Below are 25,453 nucleotides of genomic sequence, written 5' to 3'. Positions count from 1 at the left end.
TGGCCCAGTTAGCAACTGGGGTTCCCACAATTCCTTCCTGGAGTACCACCAATTTACTTAACTGGTTCATAGAACTCAGGGGAACACTTATGTCCATCATTTTGTTACCAAGGATACAGACTATGAGACACACAGGATGAGGAAGGGAGGAGTGGCTTCGTGGTCCCCTCCAGGTGCATGGCCCCAAAGGAGTCTCTCTGACCTCTGCCCTTCGGGTTTTTATAAACACTACCCTGTATGCCTAATGCTATGCTGGGTGTGGAAACCCAGCAAGGCCTGTCAGTCTAGATTCTTCTTGACTTCTCTGTGCAGTATTCCTTCCTCCAGGGTATGGGGTATGGGGCAAGACCCTTCATGACACTACTTTATACAAGGTAGGTCAGACAATTTCTGAGCAAGCAGCAGCTCCAAAGTAGGGGTGGAAGAGGGGTAATTTGAGTTTCTGTGACTGACTTGGGGAAAAAATGAAATTCTATTTTATGTGATCTGCCTTGGAAACAGAGTTCTAAGCCAGGAACTGTCAAAGTACATAACCAGGTGGCAGCGCACACCTTTGATCCCGTCATTTGGGAGACAGAAGCAGGTGGATCTCTGAGTTTGAGGCCAGCCTGGTCTGCAGAGCAAGTTCCAGGACAGCCAGAGGTGCACAAAGAAACCCTGTCTCAAAAAACCCAAACAAACAAAGAAATCATAGAAACATACAGATAGAGGGATCCTAAACTACGAAGGGCCTTTCCCCACAGTAACACATTTAGCATATTCCTGTGTTTCCTGTAGAGCACTGATAGAAAACATCTAGAATGTTCTCTGATTCATTTTATTAATCAATGACATAACAACAACAACAACAAAAAGCATTAGTTGAGTTGAGAAGAAAGGAATTCAGCACACACAATAGTCAAATGCTACCTTAGGACATATTCTGATTTGAAAAAAAAAATAACAATTGCAAGAAGCTATCTTAGAGATACTAGGGCAAATGACACCTTCCAGCATGTAGAATCTTCCAAAGTCTTGGTCATAATCATAGTCTATGAACCTAAGAGAAATTGTTCGTAAGAAAAACCCAGCACAGCAGCCCTAAGATCTTGAAGACCCTCTGCCTGTAACAAAGACAGCAAACACAGAAGAGACAGCACAGGTGTGCACAACGCTGAAGACTACAAGAAATAATGGCTGGAAGCCTAGCTTTTGGAGCCAGTCTGGGTTCATTTCCTGTGTCAAGCCAGTCACTAAACCACTCTGGGTCCAGGTTCCTTGGTAAAATGAGAATTTAACAAGCCACCCCACCCATGGGGCTTTCACACAGCCTTCCATTCACAGTAGCTCTAGAGCTGGTCTATAGGCATTCATAGCTTCCAGCCAACCAAGTCCTCCCTGCCAGTCAAGCTGCAATTTCCTCAAAAGATGGCCATTTTATTTTTTAGCTAAGGGCATGGCAGAACACTCCTGTAATCGCATTTAGGAACCTGAGACAAGAGTACGGAGTTTGAGGCCAGGCCAACCTGTAGGCAAAGTAATCTGGCCTCAAGACCCCAAAACCTTAAACCCTTCTAAGCATGGGGGAATTAAATTTGTTTTAAGTGACACTTAGCTTTCTTGCTTCCTGTTTAAGAGAGAAGAGAAAGTAGAATTGGCGTTTTGGGGCGCACATATACTGAGGGCCAAGAGAGGAGAGCCCATCGCTGTGAGGCTGAGCAGCCAGAAGGAAGCCAGGCAACCCATTTTCTAGGTCTGCTCCCAAGTTGGGTTTTTTTTTTTTTTTTTTGGGTTTTGTGTTTTGTTTGTTTTTTTTTCCCTTCCCCTAAACATTCTGTGACAGAGCTCTTTTAAAACATGTCTTTTGAAAAGCACGTTTAAATGTATAAGTGATTCTTAGTAGATGGGAGAGATAAAGAAGGCTGAAGCACCCGAGGACCATAACAACCTACTCTCCATGATGAAAACACAGCACCTTTCCACTCTCTCCACCAACCCTGACTACTCTGCCAGACCCATAGACTCCGCCAGCTACACCCTTAGTTCAGCCCCAATCCCTCCTTGGAGTGGAACACCCCACCTGGAGACCTGATTACTCATCTGCCCGAAAGCTTGGTGTTCTTCCACGAACTAGCCTTGGCGCCCCAAGCAGGACTCTCTCCCCAGGCTCAACAAAATCGCCTATGACTGGTCCCTTCCGAATTCCACCCCACAGGCAGCCGTTCTTCTCTGGGAATCCGTGGGGACTGACTTTGTTCTTATGATCCCACAGCGAAGAAGGGACATCCGATGGCATCAGCCAGGAACTCTAGAAGTTACCTATGGGAGCCAGGGGTGCTAACATATTGGAAACAACTGAAGACCCCCAGGCAGTATGAATCTTGAAATAGATAGGAGCCCCAGCAGAGAATGCAGAAACAGAAGAGCAGTAAGTAGATGTTGGGTGCAAGGGTGCTAGGGTTACCACGCAGACTCGGATCCCGAGCCCTGAAGCAGCCGCCCCCAACCCAGCCGGTGCCCCGCTCTACCTGAGCTGCTGGCTGCGCTGCTCCGCGCTGCCCGCCCGCGGCGCATACAAAGAGCCGCCCAGTCAGTGGTGGTTCTTCGCCCCGGGCCGCCAGGGCGGGAGCACAGCGAGGAGGCAGCCAGTTGGCCCCGGGCTCCACAATCCTCCCCAGACAGTACCGTGGGGCCACGCCTAGGGATGCGGGTAGGGGATTGCGAAGCCAGGAAGAGGGAGGACACAGGTGGGCTTCAGGAACCACACTGACCGCCCCCCCGACCCCCCCTCCCGGGAGGTGTGGATGATCAAGCCTACTGGCAGAGCCACCGCTTGGACCGCTAATGGACCGAAAAAAAATCTGTCCCCGGAGGAGAGAAGCTTCTGGTAGGACAAAAGGCCCTTGTGCAGGAAATTGAATCTTTATCTTGCCCCTCCTCTGAGGGTGGCATCTTTGCAACTATCCAAACAGACACTGATTCCAGGAGGACCCGGCTGCCTTCTGGGCAACAGAGGAGTGGGGGAGGGGCCGAGAGGACAGGTGGCTTTTGGAGCAGGAGGACCAGCTGCCATCCCCTCCGGGTGCAAGCCTCTACACAGAGGTGCGGGCTTGATAAAAGGTCCAGATAAACACTGGACACGGGTCAACAAATAAAGCACTTTTTGCGTCTTACAAGCAACAGGGCAGAGCCCAAGCGTACGCAGCTGGGCTTTGTGCTACACCTGTGAATTTGTGGTGGGGTCCAAGTCCCTGCTGGGGAGAGTGTATCAGTGCAGGCTTTCCGGGGTGCGGTTTGGCAAAATGAAATTAGGATCCTTAACCATGGTCACAAACTTTCTGAACTAGTAACTCCTTTCTAGACCCCTCTTAAGGAAATAAACCAACAATGGAGATTTATATATAACTTTTAAAGACGCTGTATTTACCACAAGGGAAAAAAGTTGCAAGGAACACACACACACACACACACACAAAAGACCAAAAAAAAAAAGGGAAAAAAAATAGAAAAGAAAAAGAAAACCCTAAACAAACAAACAAAAACCCCCAAACTGTATTCTAAGAGAATGCCAGCCATTAACTTCTGGGTAAAGGATTTAGATGGCTGTTATCTTTAAAATTTTTTAAGTCAGGGGCTGGAGAGATGGCTCTTCAAGAGGTCCTGAGTTCAATAACCAGCAACCACATGATGGCTCACAATCACCTATAAGGAGATCTGGTGCCCTCTTCTGGCCTTCAGGCATACATGCAGGCAGAACACTAAATACATAATAATAATAAATAAATAAATCTAAAAAAAATTTAAGTCAGAGCTGGTAGTGGCACACACCTTTAGTCCCAGCTCTTAGGAAGCAGAGGCAGATGGATCTTTATGAGTTCGAGGCCAGTCCGGTCTACACAGTGAGTTTCAGGACAGCCAGGGCCACAGAGAGAAATCCTGTTTTGAAAACAAAGGGAAAAAAAAAAAAAAAAAAAACAACCAACCAAACAAACAAACAAAAAACCCAAAAGTTTAACATCAGACTTGGTGGGTCACTCCTAATTCTAGCACTTGTGAAACTGAGGCACAAGGGTACTGGAAGTGTAAGGCCACCCTAGGTTACAGATCAAGACCCCGTTTCAATAACAATAAATTTCACTATTTGTGTAATTTACACATTTTTCTCCAGTAGTCAGGATTTACCTAGTCAAAAATGTACAAAACTTACTTCCAAATGCATGGGTATGAAGAAGGAAGAAGGAGGAAGAGAGACAGAGACAATGAACAAAGCGAAGTGAGAGCTTTGTTAACCTAGGCCTCACCTTACTCAAACAGAAAACTGAGCCAGTCATTGACAGAATCAGAGCCCTTTCCCTGTTCTCCCCATGATCAGTAGGTAATTATCTCAAGCTCTGGCTCTCTGGCCCAATGGCAATTCTGTATATTTTCCACAATTTTCCCCTGTGTGACTCAGGCCCAGAACTACCCAACCAACATCTGATCTGAAAATAACTTGATACTCACCCAACACAGCTGTAATTTTCCAGCCCTCATTTGCCATGTGGGGTTTAGGCAGAGCACTGTCAGAACACAGCTGTTGAAGAATAGCTAGAATAGTGTGCAGTCTCCTTTCCTATTCTTCCCCCACCCAGGGCCCCTGCCTTTCAGAAGCCACAGGATACTTTTTTTTCCAGACATTTTAATTAGAAACTATAAAACTATAAAACATCATTGAGTTCTCTATACAAATTTTGCACGGAATAGTTTAATATGATGCAAAGTAGTCTATATCTTTGGTCATCTTTCCAATCTTGTTACCTTTTCCCCACACAATATATTCTGATCATGTGCCCCAACCCCACCTCCTTATTTTATTTCATTGAGGCAGGGTCTGTTTTCTAACTTAAGGAGGTCTTGAACTTCTGATCCTTCTGCCTCTGCCTCCAGAGTGCTGGGATTAGACTTGTGTCACCATGGGGATTTTATACGATGCTGGAGATGGAACCCAGGGCTTTGTGCATGTAGGCAAGCACTCTACCCACTGGGCTATGTCCCCAGCCCTCTCATAACCTTTTTGAAATTGAAATCAGAGACCATTTTTTTTTATTGAAATCTCCAGAAAAAGACACAGGCAATATAAACAGTTGTACATGTGAAGTGAGAGAAACTAGTACTAGGGATTTTTTTTTTTCTGCTTGAATACTTTGTTTTTAAAACTCTTATTCTGCTCAATCTGACTGAAAGGTGCTCTGGAAGTCAGAACTGAGTCTCCAAGGTAAACTAAGACATATTCTGATGAGCATGTTTGGGGACAGACATGAGGCATGGGTGGTAGGGGTAGGTATGTCCTTCCAGGGCTAATGACATGGTGGAGTCATAAACAGAGCCACCTGTCCTTTAAGACTGCACAATTGCTTAACACAAGAATGAGGCCAAATAACAGTTTTCTATTCAACACAGAAGCTTGTTCTGGCCATGTTCTGTGCCCATACTTCTTTAGATTACAGGGTTATATGCGGAGCTGCCTGTCACTCTGTTAGATGCTCTGCTTAGCCCCCTCTTTACTTGCTGCTCCTCATGCTTCCTCCAAAGCCTCCTCTCTGCTGAGTATCTTGCTCTTTGGTTAAGGGAACTGTAAGCAACTGAGTTTTCAGCTCAGCCACCAAATAAACCCTGTAGTTGTCAGGCAATGGAAGCCAACACCATCACCAACCCCTCTGTCACCCATATCCTTTCAGAAAGAGGGAAGGCCATCAAAGAAGAAGAGTGGCAAGTGGCCAGGCTGTTGGGTGAGGGCCAGAGAGAAAGAACCTGTTGTTAGAAGCCCGACATCCTTCCCTGCTGCTGGGGGAAGGGGGGAAGACAGAATCAAACAGCACTTCTGACTTCAGCTGTCATCCCAGGGGCACAGACAGAGGGCAAGAAACAGGGCACAGAGCCAGCCACAGAAGGGCAGGAACAGAGGGCTGTTCAGCTGGGCTGATGACAGACCCCCATCTATTAGCCTGAAGGCAGGTGTCTGGTCCTCTTGCCCTGAAGTTACCCAACGGCATGCACATGTTTCTGGGGCTCTTATATTTAGGCTCTGCCCTGCCCCCTTCAGTTCTCCAGTTAAAGGCTTCAGTTCTGGAAATCAAAGTTCTGAATGGGCATTGTGTAGACACCTAAGAGTAGAAAGTACTAGAGACTTGCATATTTCTTGTGAGAGCCCTGAAGAAGCTAAAAAAGAAACTTACACTGGGGGGAGGAATGCACAGGGCATCCAGTTCAAAAGAGGTAAAGTCCTTGATTGACCAGAGATGGGACTCTTTCAAAGATGTATGAGCTGATTACAGTTTTTTTCTTGAAATTCAAGGCCAAAGCAAAACCAAAACAAAACAAAAATCATAGCCTCTAGTAACCCTGTGACCTTTCCACAACTCGTTGTCATCCTTGTAGATTTCCTTGGTGCTCTGAAGGCATAGGGTTTGTGCAGAATAATGTTGAAAGAACCGTTCTTCGCCTCTGAGGGAAAAGCATGCAAGCCTGAAAGTGTCCAGCAGGCTCTTTGCAGAAATGTTGTGAAATGACGGTTCTCAAAAGACGGGGATGAGGTAGCCATGGTCCCTCAGAGTCTTCTGATGTGGTCTTCTCAGGATAAATGCTCTTTACCCAGCTCTCCCTGGGGCATGGCTATAGGAATGGAGGTTACTACTTGGTTCTGAAATACGAAGATTTTGATTCTTTCAAACACCCAGATGAAGATGAGCAGGATGCTGACATATTGGACCCAGGCAAACTTTATCATCTCCCAGAAGCCTGGCTGGTAAGTACAAAATGTTAAGGAGGCAATGGCTACATGTAAGAAACAGTTACTCCAAAGTTCAGGTCAGATGGGAAACAGAAAGAATATTTCAAATACTCTTCAGATAAAATGGATAACCAGAGATTATTAAAATTATTCTGACTCAGAAGATAAAATTATTCTGACTCAGGAACAGGAAATGGATTTTTCTTTCCTGTGGGAATAGCAGTTATTTGTATGGGGTCTACAAAGCTGCAACAATTTCCTATTTTGTGAGTCCCACATCTGTTCCTACTTGGTATAGCTAAGGAACCCTTCCTTTCTTAGTGGAAATGAGCCACCACTGACTGGCTAACAGAAAGGATATGAGATGACTTCCACAGGATATCTGATGACAGCATTGATTACAAAAGGAGCTTCGGCAGCCCTGCCCACCAGCCAGATTGGGTTGGGGTCACTCAGGAAAGTGGTAACTGCAACATAAACTTTAATCATTAAACCAAAATAGAAGTGGTCTTTGAATACAAGAGGATATTCTGCATTTCAGAACACAAAGAAATAAAAAGAGCAATTGAATATGCAAAGTTGCTCACACACTATTTAAAATACTTTTGCTACAATGTGTCAAAAACATTCAAAGAGCTAACTGGAGAAATACTGTTTGTAGAAAAAGTATCGGTTAAAATGGTGTAGCAGTCTGGCAATGGTGGTGCAAGCCTTTAATCCCAGCACTCAGGGAGACAGGTGGGGGATCTCTGTTTGAGGTCAGCCTGATATACAGAGTGAGTTCCAGGACAAGCTCCAAAGCTGCAGAGAAATCCTGTCTTGAAAAACAAAACAAAAAGTGCTGGAATTGCAAGCCTTGCACTTGGGAAATGTCTGTGGGTATCACCTATAACCCCTTGCTGCCAAGAAACAGTTTTGATGCCTTTAGGGAAAATGTTAGCCCACCAACAAGCCTGGTATGCTAAATTGAGCTTAGGGATGCTCCTCTAGGGAAAAATACTTTATCTGTAGTCAGAATGGCCAGTGCTTCTCTTCTAGCGGGCTGCAAATGTGAACTGCCTAACACACATCATCCATGGCTGTCTGGAAATTGAGGACAGTAAATTGTCACCGGGGTTTTATTTTTTATTTTTTAAATAGGTGCACTATGAGCAATAACTCAATTAGGCTTAAATACACATTAGTAAGAGGAAACCAGCTAAATCAGTGATGGGATAAACAAGTCGAGTGATCACTTACTTTCTGGGCTACAATAGGGAGAGGACACAGAGGATAAGTTCTGGCAAGCCCATCCACCTCCCATCACTGAGCCTTCATAGGGTTTGTCATCATGAAAAGCATTCCAGTCGTTTGTTTTCATGGACCCCACAACCTGGGAAGTCTGAGCGGTGGCCCAGTGGCCTCTACTGGTAACTCACCATTCCTTTCCTGATAGGCAGCAACAATGTGAGTGAGGTCGTAGTCATGAGCAAAAGGACTAGTCCCATTGATTACGGATACCTGGGACAAGGCAGGAGGACAAGCAATGAGCACTCCCCCTCCCCCAGTCCCTCCACCCCACTGCTCACCCAGGCTCAACTGGTTGTCCTGGAACTCACTCTGTAGACCAGGCTGGCCTTGAACTCACAGAGATCCATCTGACTCTGCCTCCCAAGTGCTGGGATTAAAGGTGTGTGCCACCACCTGGCTTCAGTAATCATTTTTTAGAGTTTCATTTTTATTATTTATAGGCGTGTGTGTGTGTGTGTGTGTGAGAGAGAGAGAGAGAGGGGGGGGAGAGATACAGCGAGAGAGAGAGAGGGGGGGGAGAGATACAGAGAGAGAGAGAGGGGGGGGAGAGATACAGAGAGAGAGAGAGAGAGACAGAGGGGGGAGTAAATATGCGCACACGCAGTAGAAGACCTGTGCGTGGGCCAAATGAAGTACAGGAATGAGGAAAGAACAAGAGTAGAGAGCTGGGAGATGGCTAACTCTCCCCCCATGTGTCTAGGTTCACTTTTATATAAAAACAACCGTTTTTAGGGCTGGGGAGATGGCTGAGAGGTTAGGAGCACTGGCTGCTGGCTCAGAGGTCCTGAGTTCAATTCCAATGAAATCTGGTGCCCTCTTCTGGTGTGTGGGTGTATATGCAGGCAAAACACTGTGTACATAACACATAAACTTAAAAAAACATTTTTTTTCCTCCCATTTTTGTTCTAGGAAAACAGGTTATGCTAACCATGTAGTAGACTTCAGTATATTACCTCCATTCCTAATCCTGTTGTTGTGTGCCATGGCTGTAGTACTCTTGAACAGAGAATGCTCAGGGCTGAGCCAGCAGGTACCTCAGGAAGCCACCATAGTGATTGAAAAACATGGCATACACAAACCTCTTTTTTATTTCTGTTTGAGATGGGGGTGTTGCTCATTTACACCATGGAGATTGAAAAACGTGACACAAACTTCTTTTTTTTTTTTTTTTTTTTTTTTCTTTTTCTGTTTTGAGATGGGGTGTTGCTCAGTTACCCTGGCTTCAAGTGATCCTCTCACCTTGGTGTCCCAAGCAGCGGATTACTAGGACAGGCATGCCACCACACCCATCTGTAAACTTTCTTGCTCTGGGCTGGCATCTGTTGCCTGTTTAGTATGTAGTGACTACTAATTTTTTAAATGTATTTACATAGGCATTTTATGAGATCATTTGGAAGATGTGATGGTCAATCTTGACGGTCAAATTGTTTGGCTTGAGCAATACTTGGGAGATTTTAGGAGAGCACAGATGGGTGTAAGTTTTTCCCAGAGAAGATTAGGACAGGAGGGCTCATACCTGATGGATGGTTTGACCCACTGATGGACTCAAATGTGAACAGATATTGGGTGCTTTGGGGGGAGAGGAGCTGTTGAAGGTGGGGCCTGGTTGGAGGAAACAAGGCACTGGGAACTTATCCTAGGGTTGCATCTTGCTTTGGCCCATCTGCTCCACTCTTCTGGCCTTGCTGTGAGAAGCTCTTTAGCCCCTAGTCTCCTACCACAATGGACTAAAACCTCTGAAACCGTGAGCCAAATAAATTTCTCCTCCTTTAGGCTGATTTGTCAGGTGTTTAGTCGAAGCAAACAATAAACTAACACAGAATACATTTGGAAGATGTGTACCTGAGGGCAACAGACAATTTAGTTCTTCAGTAAGAACATTTCCCCTTTCAGGGTATAAACCAAAGTGTGTCTTTTGTACATTTTTAAAACATTATTATTTTTATGTGTGTTTTGCCTGCATGTGTTTCTATACACTATGCATGTGCAGCACCTAAGGAGGCTGGAAGAGAGTGCTGGGTCCGTTGAAAGTGGATTTACAAGCAGTTGTAAGCTGCCACCTGGGTGCTGGAAATCAATCTCAGGTCCCCCGGAATAACAGCCAGTGCTCTTAACCACTGAGTCAGCTCTCTAACTCCCTTTTTGCATTTTGAAAGAATTCACAATGGGGCTGGAGAGAAGGAGCTCAGTGGTTAAGAACACTGGCTGCTCTTTCAGAGCTTGGCTCCAGCACTGCACATCTGTGTGGTGCACAAACACACACTTCGGCAAAGCACTCTTATGCATAAAATGATCTAAAAGCTATTCCAAAGCTTAAACTTCTCTTCCTTCAAAGGGTGTGATAAACATAGGAACGAAGGAGCTGCACTACAAGAAACATCCTTACATTATATCTGACGTCCAGGCCTCGGTAGCTCAGTGGCTGTTTCTGCTGCAGCCTCAAGTCACCATTCACATATAACTGTGACCCAGGAACGGCAAAGGAGGACTGAAGGAACGCCATGCTCTGCATCACGAAAGTTGACATCCTCTGAAATCATCAGAAAGAGAAATGCCATTGTCCGGTCTAAAGAACCTGTAGGATTCACAACCTACCTGTCCACAGCGAGAGCTGACAGGCATAGCATACCTGGGTGAGCCACAGGTTCTATCCAGAACCCTCTGACCTCTTAATAGTTAATCAAATAATTTAATATTACCCCCTGAAAAATATTCAATTCAATCCCCAGCACTATTCTAAGAGCCATCTGCGGTGTGGCTCTCCCTAGAAAGGAAAGGACTCACAGAGGACTGACTCACATGCAGCTGGTAGGAGAAGGTCAGGATGAGCTGCACACCGAGGACCTGCTCTGTCGCTTGCAGGGGAAGTTCAAGTTTAAAATGTAGCACATCCATTTTCCCATCTTGGTTCCTGTCTTCTTCTCTGCTCTACAAGGCCAAGGAAAAAGATGTACTTTTTTTAATCCCAGCAGAGGCAGACAGATTTCTTAGTTCAAGGCCAGCCTGATCTGCAGAGTGAGTTCTAGGACAGCCAGGCCTACACAGAGGAAACCCTGACTCAAAACAAAACAGAACCCGAAATATTTATTTTATTTGTGTATGTGTGTATCTGTAAATATGCATATGCACATGTGTGCCTGTATAAGGCAGATGACATCATTGGATGCCCCAGAGCCTGAGTTAAAGGTGACTGTGAGCTGCCTGTTGAAGGTACGAGGACTTAACTTGGGTGCTCTGCAAGCACAGTATGTACTGTTAACCACTGAGCCATGTCCCCAGTCCCCAGCCTCTTTCCCCTCCCTCTCATCCCTTTTGTTCCTGCTTTAGATTGCTAAAGACTGAACCTAGGGCAAGTGCTCTCCCACTGTGTGACAGCTCCACCCCTAAGTCAGCTTGTTTAAATGGAAAAACAAAATCTACTTTTAATCATTATGCATTTACCAAGCAAACACTACAGAAACCCACCAAGCTCTAGTTATAACCCCCTCCCACACACAGACAGGGTTTCTCTGTATTGCTTTTGAGCCTGTCCTGGAACTCGCTCTATAGACCACAGAGACCAGAAGGGCACTTTGGGAAGATGCCTTGAAAGTGTTGTCCCAACACTCAGGAGCAGAGGCAGAAGGGTCTCTGTGAGTTTGAAGCCAGCCTGGTCTACAGAGCTAGTTCCAGGACAGGCTCCAAAGCAATACAGAGAAACCCTGTCTCAAAAAAAAGTGTTGTGATAGATGGTTGTGAGCCATTATATGGCTGCTGGGACCTGAACTCAGGTCCTCTGCAAGAGCAGCCAATGCTCTCCACCTCCGATCCATTGCTCTGGCCCCTATTCGTACATCCTTAAACCCCTAGTACCTTTGCTTCAGATCCTTGAGGCCCATCTCATTTTTCACATCTAGGCTCTAAAGCTTGGGTATCTTTTAGCATCAATCGATGAAATAAAAAAGGAAGATGAGTAAGATCAATAAGATACCAAGACTACAAATATTTGACAAAAATCAGAGGAGGGCATAAGAAAAGTCACAACCTGTAAATCCTATGTAGGCAGTCAAAAATAGGTCACTAGCCAGTACCGTCTGTCTCAGCTGCGTCACAGTGATGTGACAGTGGCTAGCAGAAGAGACAGCACTGAAATGTAACCCTCTGCCAGTTCTTGACACATTAATTGGGGTTGGCTTAAGTTCAGAGGTTTAGTCCATTGTCATCATGGTGGGAAGCATGGCAGCAGGCAGATGGACACTGTGCTGGAGAAGGAGCTGAGTCCTCTATCCAGATCTGGAGGCAGCAGGAAGTAACTGCCACACTGGGTGCGACTTGAGCATCTGAGACCTCAAAGCCTGCCCCCCCCCCCAGTGACCTTTCTCCAACAAGGCTACACCTAATAGTACCATAACCTATGGACTTATGGGGGCTATTTTTATTCAAACCAATATATTCTCTGACCCCCCAGGCTTATAACCATAGCATAATGCAAAATGCATTTAGTCCAACTTTAAAAGTCCCCATAATCTATAACAGTCTCAAACTTGTTTAAAAGCCCGAAGTTCAAAGTCTCTTCTGAGGCTCAGGGCAATCTCTTAACTGTAATCCCTTATACAATCAAAATGAAAAAGCAGATCCCATATTTCCAATATATAATGGCACAGGATATACATAAATACATACATACATACATACATACATACATACATACATACATACATATTCATTCTAAAAGGAAGGAAAGGGAGCTTAGGGAAGAAATATTGGATCAAAGCAAGACCAAAAACCAGCTGGGCAAACTCCAAACTCTGCATGTCCATGTCTGATGTCAAAGCACTCTTCAGATCTTCAACTCCTTTCAGCTTTGTTGACTGTGACACACTTCTTAAGCTGGTTTTACTCACTGTTAGCACCTTTCCTCAGCAGGTATACCATGGCCCCAGCATCTCCAGCATCTTGGGGTCACCAAGGCAATCCAGGGTTCAGCTTATAGCTTCACAAAATGGCCTCTCTAGGCCTCCCTGCAGGGACACCCCTGACACAAGCCTGGCCTCAGAAGCTTTCCTTAGTCTCAGAGGGAGCTTCCATAACCTATTTCTTCTAATCTTGACCCTAAAGCCAGAACCACATGGCTGAAGCATCAAGTTTTGCTGCTTGCTGGGGTTGGAATGTGGCTACTACTAGTTTTCTGTTTTCCATGGTTTCCTTCACTGCCTAAACTTTGCTTTCCTGGAACTAGCTCTGCAGACCAGGCTGGCTTTGAACTTAGAGGTTTGCCTCACTCTGCCTTTGGAGTTTGGGGCTTAAAGACATGCACCACCACACCTGGCCCTAAACTTCTCTTTAATTTCTTTCTTTTCCTCTTTCTTTCTTCCTTCCTTCCTTCCTTCCTTCCTTCCTTCCTTCCTTTCTTTTTTTTTTTTTTTTTTTTTTTTTGAAACAGGGTTTTTCTGTTTAGTTTTGGAGGCTCTCCTGGAACTCACTCTGTAGACCAGGCTGGCCTCAAACTCACAGAGATCTGCCTGCCTCTGCCTCCCCAGTGCTGGGACTAAAGGTGTGCTCCACTGATGCCCGGTGGTCACCTCCCCTTTATTCCACTTAGCATCAGGCTTCTTTAATCTGCTTCTGTTTCCTGGTGCCCCTTATCTCCTTGAGCTGTACATTTTGCATTTTTCCTTGCTCAGCTTGCTCCTTTTCATTATAAATCTGCATAAGAGTGAATACCAAAGTTGTTAACTCCAGTTTAGACTGGCAGATTTTTGGACAAGAACAGAAAGCAGTCACATTCTTTGCCACACATCACAAGTACAATCTCTAGGCCACAGACTATTCCTTTCCTCTGACACCTCTTGAGGCAGGCCCCCACAATTCGAATCCCCCTCAGCACCACTGTCTCCCATGCTCCTACTAATATGGCCACTAAGCCTCTCTTAAAGCCTTCCACTGCTTCCCTAACCCAAAGTCCATATTCCTCTAAACAAAAACATGGTCAGGCTTATGACAATAATGCCCCAGTCCCTGGTACCAACTTCTGTCTTAGTTTTATTGCTGTGAAGAGACACCATGACCCCAGCAACTCTTATAAAGAAAAACATTTAATACAGTTCAGAGGTTTAGTCCATTATTGTCATGGTGGAAAGCATAGCGGCATTCAGGCAGACAAGGTGTTGGACAGGTAACTGAGAGTTTTATGTCTGAATTGGCGGGTAGCAGGAAGAGAACAAAACACTAGGCCTTGCTTGAGCTTCTGAAATCTCAAAGTCTGCAACCAGTGACCACTTCTTCCTGCAAGGCCACATCTACTCTAACAAGGCCACACCTCCTAGCAGTACCACTTCCTGTGAGCCGATGGGGGCCACTGTCTTTTTTTTTTTTTTTAAACCACCACAAACTACTTCTTGTACATTAGAGCTGGACAGGAAGATAAAGACCACACTTTAAAGTTTACAAGAGCAGAGGCCAGGAGAGAACTAACAGGAGGATGCAGACTCCAACAGGGTGTGGGAGGGAAAAGAACTCCTTTACAGTAAGAGTCAAGCCTCAGACAGAGCAAGTGCTCTCCACATTGTGTAGATAACTCTAGATGGGAAGTCAGGGTGTTTATCGAGGCACAGCAAGTAAACAGTCCAACAAGATTTAAAAGTTTCATTGTGCTTCAGCCTTTTAGCAAATAAGATCAAATGGAGACTAGATGTTTTTAATTCAAATTTCTTTTCAGCACTACACTGTTCAGACTTGGAAAGAGAAAAAAAGATAACAAAACAAAGAGTAGCCAAGTATGGTGTGGGTCACACCATAATCTCAGTATATGGGAGGCTGAGGCAGAAGGATCACTATAAATTTTGAGGCCAACCTGGGCTATGTGGAGTGCAAGGTTGAGACCCTGCCTCAACAAACAAACAAACAAAAATAAGGACTGGGCATGGTGTTGCCCACCTGTGATCCCAGCACTTGGAAAACGGAGACCCAAGAGTTTAAGGTCACCCTCAGCTACATAGCAAGTCTGAGACTGGCCTGGGCCACACAGTACCCCATCCTGAGAACTTCGAGGAATAAAAATAAGCCTATTTGTCTGATTAAAGCAAGATGTATTTTGGGGTGCAGCTGGGACTAGTTAGTTCACCTGCTTCTCCTTAAGTTGGGATTTAGAGAGCAGCCCCTTAGCCTCTTGAGGTCCTTTTTATGGGAGACATAAAGTGTTACTGAGGCAAGAGTCTGCTGTTATATGTTGTTAGAAAAATACAGTGAGCGGTGTGTGTGTGTGTGTGTGTGTGTGTGTGTGTGTGTGTGTGTGTGTGGTGGCTCATACCTTTAATCTCAGCACTTGGGAAGCAGAGGTGGGTAGAGCTCTGTGACTTTGAGTCCAGGATGGTCTACAAAGTGAGTTCCCAGACAGTCAGGGCTGTTATACAAAGAAACTCTGTCTGGGGGGGGAGGGGGGAAACACCCAACCCAAACCAAACCAACAACAAAAATGGGCTGGAGAGATGGCTCAGAGGTTAAGAGCATTGACTGTTCTCCCAGAGGTCCTGAGTTCAATTCCCAGCAACTACATGGTCGCTTACAACCATCTATAATGAGATCTGGTGCCCTCTTCTGATGTGGAGGCATGACACTATATACATAATAAATAAAAAAAGAAAAATATGCTGGGAGGTGGTGGTCCACACCTTTAATCCTAGCACTTGGGAGGCAGTTGGATCTCTATGAGTTTGAGGTCAGCCTGGTCTACAAGTGAGTTCCAACACAGCCAGGGCTGTACACAGAGAAAACAAAAACAAAAACCTCATTAATGAGAGAAGGACAAAGAGAGGAAGAAAGAGAGGGAGAGAGAGAGAAGAGAGAGAGAAAAAAAAATACAATGAAAGGGAAGGAACAAGGGTAAGGATATTCATCATGAGAATGAAGTTGCAAGTTTAATGTAGGTTGAAAAACATGTTTTGCAGTTTACACCAGATCTAATAATTGGGAACTTACTCTGTAGACCAGGCTGGCTTCGAACTCACAGAAATACCCCTGCCTCTGCCTCCTGAGTTCAGGGATTAAAGGCAGGAGTTCCCACTGCCCACCTAGGAATTATTCTTAATTACAAATAGAAACTTTAATTTGTGGGTGCTGGAGAGATGGCTCAGCAGTTAAGAGCACTGGCTGTTCTTCTAGAGGTGCTGAGTTCAATTCCCAGAAACCACATGGTGGCTCACACCCATCTCCAGTGGGATCTGAAGCCCTCTTTTGGCGTAAAGGTGAATGTGCAGATAGAGCATTCATAAACAAACAAACAACCCTTTTAAAATATAAAAGAAACCTTAACTGGCAAGAACTCAAAACAGGACTGTCACTAATTCCTTAACCACAAACAGAACCCTTAACTAGCACAGGAACTTATTTTTAACTGGCTTAGTTGCAAACAGAAACCTGTTTTGGTCTCACAGGAGGTGGAGAGTAAACTCATCAGTTAGAGCACTGTGCTGCTCTTCCAAAGGACCTGACTTTGGTTCCCAGTATTCACATTGGGTGCCTCACAACCACCTATAACTCTAGGTGCAGGGAATCCAATGCCCTCTGGCCTCCATAGGAACTTACACTCACCTGCAGACATTCACATAGGTGTGTGCGTGCATGCATGCGCGCGCGCACACACACACACACACCAAAATAACAGAAAATAATCTTAAAATAATAATAGGGCCAGTGAGATGGCTCACTTGGTAAAGGTGCCTGCTGCCAAGCCTAATGACCTGCGTTTCATCCTCAGGACCCGCATGACTGAAGGAGAGAACAGCTTCTAAAATTTGTCTTCTGACCTCCACATGCATATCATGGTGTACACACACACACACACACACACACACACACACACACACATACACACCAAGCAAGCAAGCAAGCAAACAAACAAAACACCCCAAAATCCCAAAGATGCTGGGTAGGCAACATCATTTTGTACAAAGGTAGCATTCTTCCAGGAAGAGCACCAAATAAATAAAAGACAAATAGATATGTAACAGCACCAGGCAATTGCCCAATGACACAAAGAAAACTGAAGCAGGCTAAAATGGGAGAATGCGGAGGATGGAAATTAACAGAGATGTCTACGGGAAGTTAGGGATGACCTAACTCCTGGCATCCTGGCAGTAGATGCTCAGAAATATCTACCTTTTTTGTTGTTGGTGGTGGTTTTGGTTTTTTCGAGACAGGATTTCTCTGTTTTGCTTTGGAGCCTGTCCTGGAATTAGCTCTGTAGACCAAGATTGCCTTGAACTCACAGAGATCTACCTGCCTCTGCCTCCCGAGTGCTGGGACTAAAGGTGTGCACCACCAACACCTGGCTCAAACTTTTATTATTATTAATAATTTATTTTTTACATTCCAATCCCAGTTCCCCCTCCTTTTCTATTCCTGCTCTCCCTACTTCCCCTCCTCCATCTGCTCCTAGGAGAGGGTAAGGCCTCTCCTAGGAAGCCTACTAAGTCTGTCCCATCATCTTGTTGAGGCAGGACCAGAGATGCTTGAACCCTCTTCCAGAAACAGATGGAAGCAGATACAGAAATCCACAACTAACCATTGGGCCAAGCTCCTGGAGTACAATCAAAGTGAGGGAGGAGCAATAATATGAACAAAGGAGTAAATACCATGATGAGAAAACCCACAGAATCAGCTGACCTGAGCTAGTGAGATCATGAGACTGAACTAGACTCCCTTAATAAAGGCTTCACCTTTTAAAGGCTCTACAACCTTCCCAAACAATGCCAGCAACTGGGCACCAAGTGTTCAAACATGAGGCTGAGATGGACACACCAAGTTCAAATCTAACAGTGACTGATACAATGATCTAGGGGGGCTGGAGAGAGGCCTTAGCTGTTAAAAGCACTGGCTGCTCTTCCAGAAGACCCAAGTTCAATTCCTAGCACCCTCATGGAAGCTCACAACCATCTGTAACTCCAGTCCCAGCAGATCCATTGCTGGTTTCTGAAGACACTGCCTATATATGGTATATAGACATACATGTTGGTAAACTCCCACACACAAAGTAAATATATTTTTTGTTTTTTAAAGAGTAGGCTTTCAGATAGTTAATGCCTCAACAATAATTTTAGTTCACTTCCTAAAATCTGATTCATAAATCACACCACTTTTGTTTTATGAAATATATGCATAATTTGGAACTTTAAAAATTATATTTGTGGGGCTGGAGAGATGGCTCAGTTATTAAAGAGCACTGGCTACTCTTCCAGAGGACCTGGGTTCAATTCCAGCAAACACATGGAGGCTCACAACCATCTGTAACTATAGTTCTAGAGGATCTGGCATCCTCACACAGACATACATGCAGGTAAGCCAAAGATGCACATAAAATAAAAATAAGTAAAAATTTAAGTATTTAAGTGTGTGTGGTATAGGAGCGGAGGTCAGAGGACAGCTTACAGGAGACAGTTCTCTCCTACCGTGTGGGTGCTGGGGATGAAAAATGAGTTAGCAGCCTTGGTGGCAAGCATCTTTGTCTGCTGGGCCAGCTAACTGACTCAGCTTTTGTGATTTTTAAAAGCCCTCATACACATAAAATATATCTAAAATTAAGACAAGATTAAAAAGGCCAGGCAGTGAGGGCACACACCTTTAAATTTAGAACTTGGGAGACAGAGGCTGGCAGATCTCTGTGGGTCTACAGAGTGAGTTCCAGGACAGCTAGGGCTACATAGAGAAACCCTGTCTCCAAAAAAAAAAAAAAACAAAAAAAAAAAAACAAACAAACAAAAAAAAAAAGGCGGGGGCGGGTCTTGGAGAAACTGTTCTAGGTGAGCTGAAGAGGCAAGGCCTTTTGTGATTTCTGAACACTATTTCAAATTAGCAACTACAAAGTCACCTCTTAATGATGGTCAAACCTTGACCTAAAAATAAAAACTAGGGCTTTGAGCTTGGACATGTTGGCACACACCTTTAATCCCAGCACTCAGAAGACAGAGGCAGGTGAATCTCCATGAGTTTGAGGTCAGCTAGGTCTACAGAGTGAGTTCCAGGACATCCAGAGCTACACAGAGAAACCCTGTCTCAAACTAAAACAAGGCCATGGCTTCCTTGACTCCTTGGATAGTTTCCCAGACACGGTGAAGGGTGAAGCCAGCCTGGGTCTATGTTCAGAGCTAAAATAAAAGAATTCCACTGAATAGGATTAAGCACATGAAATATAAACATGGATTTTTTTTTTTTTTATTGAATCTTGCTATGCACTGGTACCCAGGCCAGCTTGGTGAACTTGGAACCCTCCTGTCCAGTTTTGTGGGTAGTGGACAGTACAGCCGTGCACCACTATGCCCGGCTGGATACTGCTCACATGAAACCCAGGGAAATGACCCCTTCTCCGAGGCCACTTCTTCATAAGTAAAATGGCAGCATGACCTCCACCTCACAGGGTTACTGTGAGAATAAAGGAGGTTATATATTGTTTTCAAAACCAGCAGCTAACATTTACTGTTTATTACAGGCCAAACAGTACAGAAAGGACTTTAAATGTGCTGTCTAACAATAAAGGGTTTATTCTGTGTACAGGTAGATGGGATAAGAAGATAACCATTGTAAGTCAACAGGGCTTATTACTACCACATCACTAGGCTACTGTCTGTCTGCTTTTATGAATACTGGAGCCACAATTCACAGGCCATAAAATCTACTCTTTAAAAGAGGAGAAAAAAAGGGGGGGGGCTAGAGAGATGGCTCAGCAGTTAAGAGCACTGACTGCTCTTCCAGAGGACCTGGGCTCAATTCTAGCACCCACAGGGTAGCTCACAACTGTCTGTAGCTCCCTCACACAGACATACATGTAGCAATGCACATAAAATAAAATAATTTTTTAAATGCTAAAAGGTGGGCTGAACATTCAGCTTAGTTGGGGGAGTATTTGCTGAGCATAAAGCCCTGGGTTCAATTCTCAGCACCATATAAACCAAACATGGAGGGGAATGCTCATATTTCTTACATACAGAAGATAGAAGCAGGAGGGTCAGAAGTTCAAGGCTGGCCTGGGCTATATAAGGTCTTGACTCAAAATTGTATGTATGTATGTATATGTATACACACACATATATGTATATATATATACATACACACATACATACATATCATGTGAAGCGTGTCCAGCTGGGCATAGTAGTACATGCCTGTAATGTCAGCTATTAATGGGACTTCAGCAGGAGGGCCACAAGTTCAGCAAACCAGCATGAATATCAATACATAAGAGCAAGACATGGCTCAAAAAAAAATTCATGTCTGTGTCTTACATACTTAGTCCTATGCAGTGAATATATGATTGATTGTATGTCACATATATACATATATACACATATGACTGGGAGATGGTTCAGTGGCTATGAAAGCATGAGGAAATGAGTTTGGATTCCAGCATTCATGTAGAAAGCTGCATGTGTACCTATACACCCATCACTGTAGGAAGGGAAGACAGGCAGCTCTCTGGGGCTTATTGACCACCAGCCTAAATCCGGGTCCAGAGAGAAACCCTGTCTAGAGGGGACAAGGTAGAGAGTGAATAAGCTGAACAGTCAGCTTATTCCTTTGGTCTCTGTGCACATGCACATGCTTACATATATATGTATATACCCCACATATACCACAGACTTATATGCATGCATAAATACACACAAACACACACATTTATATAAAATAGATTTTAGTTTACCTACTAAATGTTGGGTTACATGGTACTTTAAGTGTAGCTTTTGAAGAGGTAATCTGTTTTCCAAAGTGACTTTACTATTTTATATTTTTCTTGGTTTTAGATATCTATGGTTTCTTTGAATTTTTGTTTTGTATTGTTTTTAGAGAAAAGGTTTCACACTGTAGCCCTTGCTGTCCTTGAACTCTGTAGACCAGGCTGGCCTAGAACTCACAGAGATCCTCCTGCCTCTGCCTCTGCCTTTGGAGTGCTAGGATTAAAGATGTGTGCCATTACTGCCCAGCAAAAAAGTTAATTTTTAAAAGTTGTTTTAAAATAGAGATTTAGGAAAAGGATTGTGTTTTACTTCTTTTTAGCCCTACCTGAACTCTAACTCACTGTGTAGCCCAGGCTAGCCTTAAACTCATGATTTTTATACTTTAGCCTCCCAAGTGTAGTGATTACAGACATGAGCCACCACATCTGAGTTTTGTTTCATTTTTTGGAGTGTGTGTGTATGTGTGTGTGTGTGTGTGTAAGGGATTGAACCCAGAGGCTTGTACATGCACTCTATCACTGAACAACAAGGCCTCTGTTTTACTAGCTGTGCAAAAACATCTAGGCTAGGGCTGTAGCACAGTGGTGCAGTGCTTACCTAGCACATTTGCCTTAGGGTAGAACCCCACCATTTCAAACAAAACAAAATGAACACAACAATCTATCCAATACTAAATTTGAAACTAGACCCAGGTATCAGGTGTGGAGGGAGATGAGGAGCAGTGCTCTCAAGGGAGTGGCTTCTGGCTCTAGAGATAAGAAGCCAGCTCCGGGCCAACAACATACCAGCCAGTTGCAGTGAAAGTAAGCAAAAAGAAAGAATGAAGCCCAATATTTATCTTTGCTTTGGTGATTAACTTTGCATTAGTTTTTAGACTCAAATACCAAGAAGTATTTGGGAGAACAATGGAAATGTAAAGAGAAAAAACAAAAAGAAAAATTTAAGACATAAATACACTGTTTGCCAGGTGTGGTGGCACTTGCTTGAAAACATAATACTTGGGAGGTAGGGGCAAGTTTTGAGGATAGCGTAGGCTTACATAGTGACTTAGAGTTTGGCCTGAACTATGTAGTGAGACCCTGTCTCAAAAAAAGACAAATAGCAACTGATCAACCAACCAACCTACCAAGTAAACAAAGCATCACTGTTTTAAAGTAAAACTAGGATTAATTTTGTTTAAAGTTAAAAAAAAAAAGTTTGGCTGGGCAGTGGTGGCACACACCTTTAGTTCCAGCACTCAGGAGGCAGAGGCAGGCTGATCTCTGTGAATTCGAGGTCAGCCTGGTCTACAGAGTGAGTTCCAGGACAGCCTCCAAAGCTACAGAGAAACCCTGTCTTGAAAAACAAATAAAAAAATTAATTCTAATAGTGGAAAACTTGAGGCAAATTAAAAAGAAAAAAAATCAAGAAGTAAGGGTGGGCAGTGAGATAGCTCAGCAGGTAAGGACCCTTGCAGCCAATTCTGAAAGCCTGAGCTGGATCCCTGAGCTGGTGGAAGGAGAAAACTGACTCCTCTGAGCTGTTCTCTGACTTCATCTGCCAGGGCCATGGGTTTTGAGACAGAATGGGCTTGTGTTTGCTGTGTAGCCCAGGGAATGGGGAAATTCTCCTGTCTCAGCTGGGGTGACAAGTGCAGGTTAGGAAGAGACAAAATATTTACCAACAAATAACTGGTTAAATTTCATCACTCTGTCCATGTCATTAAATAATCTATAGACCTTAAAACTAATAAGGTTGGTTAACGAGTACTGATAACCTTTTATTTTTCCGTCACCATGTATAAACCTGTACCTCTCTAATATCTGACAATGAGCCTACAGGTTTGCAATCAGAAATATATATATATATATATATATATATATATATATATATATGGAAAAATTAAAGAGCAAAGTAATCTGATTAAATGTTGTGTATTGGTATTCACATGACCAGCAAGACTTTAATATTTTAAAGCTCTTCTTTAGCTGTGGGTGACTTTTTTTTCCCATCACCTACACAAGTCTGCCTCATAAGGCTAATAACCAGCCGTGTCTGAAAGGATCCACGTTTGAAAGTAGGAAAGCCAGATGTTCCATACGTCTAAAGGAAAATATTTTCAGAATACGAACGGAAAGGGATGACCATAAAGAAGCATTTGACTTACGCGAAAGTAAACACTAAACTGCAGACAGTAAAATGCTTCAGTTTCTTATAGGACAGCTGCAAAGTGGAGCAGAGTGTGGTGAGCCTAACCCTGACAGGCGTGGCTTGGCCAAAGCAGGAGCTGAAAACTCAATCAGCGCTTGTCCCCGCCCCTACTCCCGCGCACTTTCTGTCCCTACGGAAGTGGAGATGCTCAAACTCGGCCTTCAATTCTCTAAAGGGGCTTTCACTGCCACCTTCCTATTCAGAAGTGACCAGCACCAGAAACAGGCTGCGGTCTGGCATCTGGACTCTTGTTAGACAAACACCGACCGCATGGCTGACTTTCTGGAGACATTATCTAGAAAGTTAAACATGCGCAGGGCAACGACTCTTGTCTCCAACCCCCGTAGCTCCTTGAGATCCAATCTGTGAGGTTGGGAATGTAGCTCTGTGATAAAGTGTTCACAGCGAAGCACACTGCCCTGAAATCCCAATACTGGGAAGGTGGAGGCCGGAAGATCAGCTGTTGAAGGCGGTCTTTGGCTGTAAAGTTTAAGATCAGCCTGAGATACATTAGACTCCCCTCCCCTCCCAATTCCAACCTGGGATCCCTGGAACTCTCCCCATCTCCCCCAGAACCCTAGCGAGAACCACGCACCGACACGAGCGGGACGCGCAGGTGAACCCCCTGCAGCCGGTTGAAGGTGGGGAACGTGCTCCAGGCGAGGAAGGCTCCGGGCTCCGGCCCCAGTAGGGCCACGAGTAGCACCTGGTGCTGGAAGCGCACGCTCGGCTGCTCCTCGTAGCTGCTCCGCTTCAGCCAAAACCCTGCGGAAGACAAGGCATATTGGGGAGCCCGGTTAGGAAAACCGGTCTGGGCCAGCGGGCCGCACCGAGCCATGTGGCTCTCCGGGCAGGCTCACCGTGGCTTCTGAAGGCCACTAGCAGAGGGGGGATGTAGGTGAGCGCGGTGGCCAGCAACAGGAAGAGCGCGGCCTTGGAGCAGAGTCCCGCGCGGTAGCCGCGCTCGGCCGGGTGGGAGAAGAGCTGGTACAGCGCCATGAGCTCAGGGCCGCAGCGCCGAGTCTCCACGGCAACCGAAGGCGGGCAAAGGAACCAATAGCAAGTAAGCAGCACTTAGGAGGGGTGGGGCTAGCGGGAGGCTGTGCAGGATTAGATAGGAGATGCATTTTATGCGGTGCCTGAGGTCCCTTCAAGAAAACAATAACAATATTTCCACTTGCCAAAGTCTGTGCCAACAATTGTTCGAAACCAGATGTCCACAGACGTTGACTTGGTAAACATCTCCCCACACGCCATCTATTAATGTACAACATGCGAGTTGCGGGTGTAGTTCGTGCAGGAAGCCCTGAGTTCACCCCCAGTACTTCGTTAAACCAGGCACAGTGGCCCACTTCTGTAATACCAGCATCCTGTGAGGTGGAAGATGGAGGATCAGAAATCCCAGGTCATCTTTAGCTACAAGGTGAATTGGAGGCCAGCTTGGGATACACCAGACTTTGTCTCAATACAAAAACTCCAATGCGGTTCATACTAAAGTCCAACCACTCACAGCAAAGCCACAGTCCTGAAGCAAGGTACTTTTGCCTTCAAATTTAGTTCTGTTTACTCTATACCCCATAGCAGGAAAGATAGAAAGCAGAACACAAAACCACGACTGTTCAAAGGTTATAGGTACTTTCCTACATGACTTTGGAGACTTTCCTATTCTCTAAAGTTTTTAATTTTGGGTTTTTTTTTGGGGGGGGGGGTAGGTCAGGGGTTCTAGACAAGTTTTCTCTGTGTAAGAGTCCTGGCTGTCCTGGAACTCTCTTTGTAGATCAGGCTTGCCTTGAACTCACTGAGATCCATCTGCCTCTGCCTCCCAAGTACGGGGATTAAAGGCAAGGGCCATGGTTGCCTGAATATATTCTCCAAATTAACATTTGCTGATTGATTATGTGAGTACTTACTACTACTATTATTACTACTACTATTATTTTAACATGGGAGAAAATTTGTTTATTTATTTATTTATTGTCTTTCAGTTTTTTGAGACAGGGTTTCTCTCTGTAGCCCTGTCCTGGAACTCTCTCTGTAGAACAAGCTAGCCTCAAACTTACAGAGATACACCTGTCTCTGCCTCCCTAGTGCTAGGATTAAAGGTGTGTGCCACCTCACCCTCACCCTCCAACCCCTTCGGAGGGTTTTGTTTGTCTGTTTTGAAATAGGGTCTTACTATGTAGCCTGGGCTGGCCTTCACATCTCCTTCCTCCAGGTTTGATACATGAGCAATCAGTGCTCTTAATAATTTGGTCACCTCTCCAGCCCCCACCATCACCAGGCTCCAATAATACATCTTAATTCTGGAAAGTTTGTCTTCTGACCTTTACATGCATGTCATAGTGCTTATCTGCATACACACAAATAAGTTTTAAAAAATGTAATAAAACATGCAAGTAAGGAGCCAGAGAGAATGGCTGCTCTTCCAGAGGATCTGTAGCTCCTGATCCTCTGTGGGCACTGCATACACATGAAACATAGACAAGCATGCAGTCAAAACACCCATACACGTAAGATTAAA

General features: G+C 44.7%; 1 protein-coding gene across 1 annotated transcript; it reads right to left on the bottom strand.

Moving 5' to 3' along the window:
- Positions 1-6,014: 6,014 nt before the first annotated feature.
- On the bottom strand, positions 6,015-23,976 carry LOC127214249 (transmembrane protein 231). Its single transcript, XM_051174651.1, has 7 exons — positions 23,793-23,976; positions 23,528-23,697; positions 10,838-10,966; positions 10,425-10,568; positions 8,167-8,248; positions 7,111-7,215; positions 6,015-6,768 (listed from the first exon to the last, which is right to left on the bottom strand). The coding sequence occupies exons 1-7, from the start codon at positions 23,929-23,931 to the stop codon at positions 6,590-6,592; spliced, it is 948 nt and encodes a 315-aa protein (XP_051030608.1). The 5' UTR covers positions 23,932-23,976; the 3' UTR covers positions 6,015-6,589.
- Between the last annotated feature and the right edge of the window lie 1,477 nt (positions 23,977-25,453).

This window comes from Phodopus roborovskii, unplaced genomic scaffold (assembly GCF_943737965.1).
Source record: "Phodopus roborovskii unplaced genomic scaffold, PHOROB, whole genome shotgun sequence".
Lineage (NCBI taxonomy): Eukaryota > Metazoa > Chordata > Mammalia > Rodentia > Cricetidae > Phodopus > Phodopus roborovskii.
Note: the sequence above shows the minus strand (reverse complement) of the source record. Positions and strands in the feature narration are given on the sequence as shown.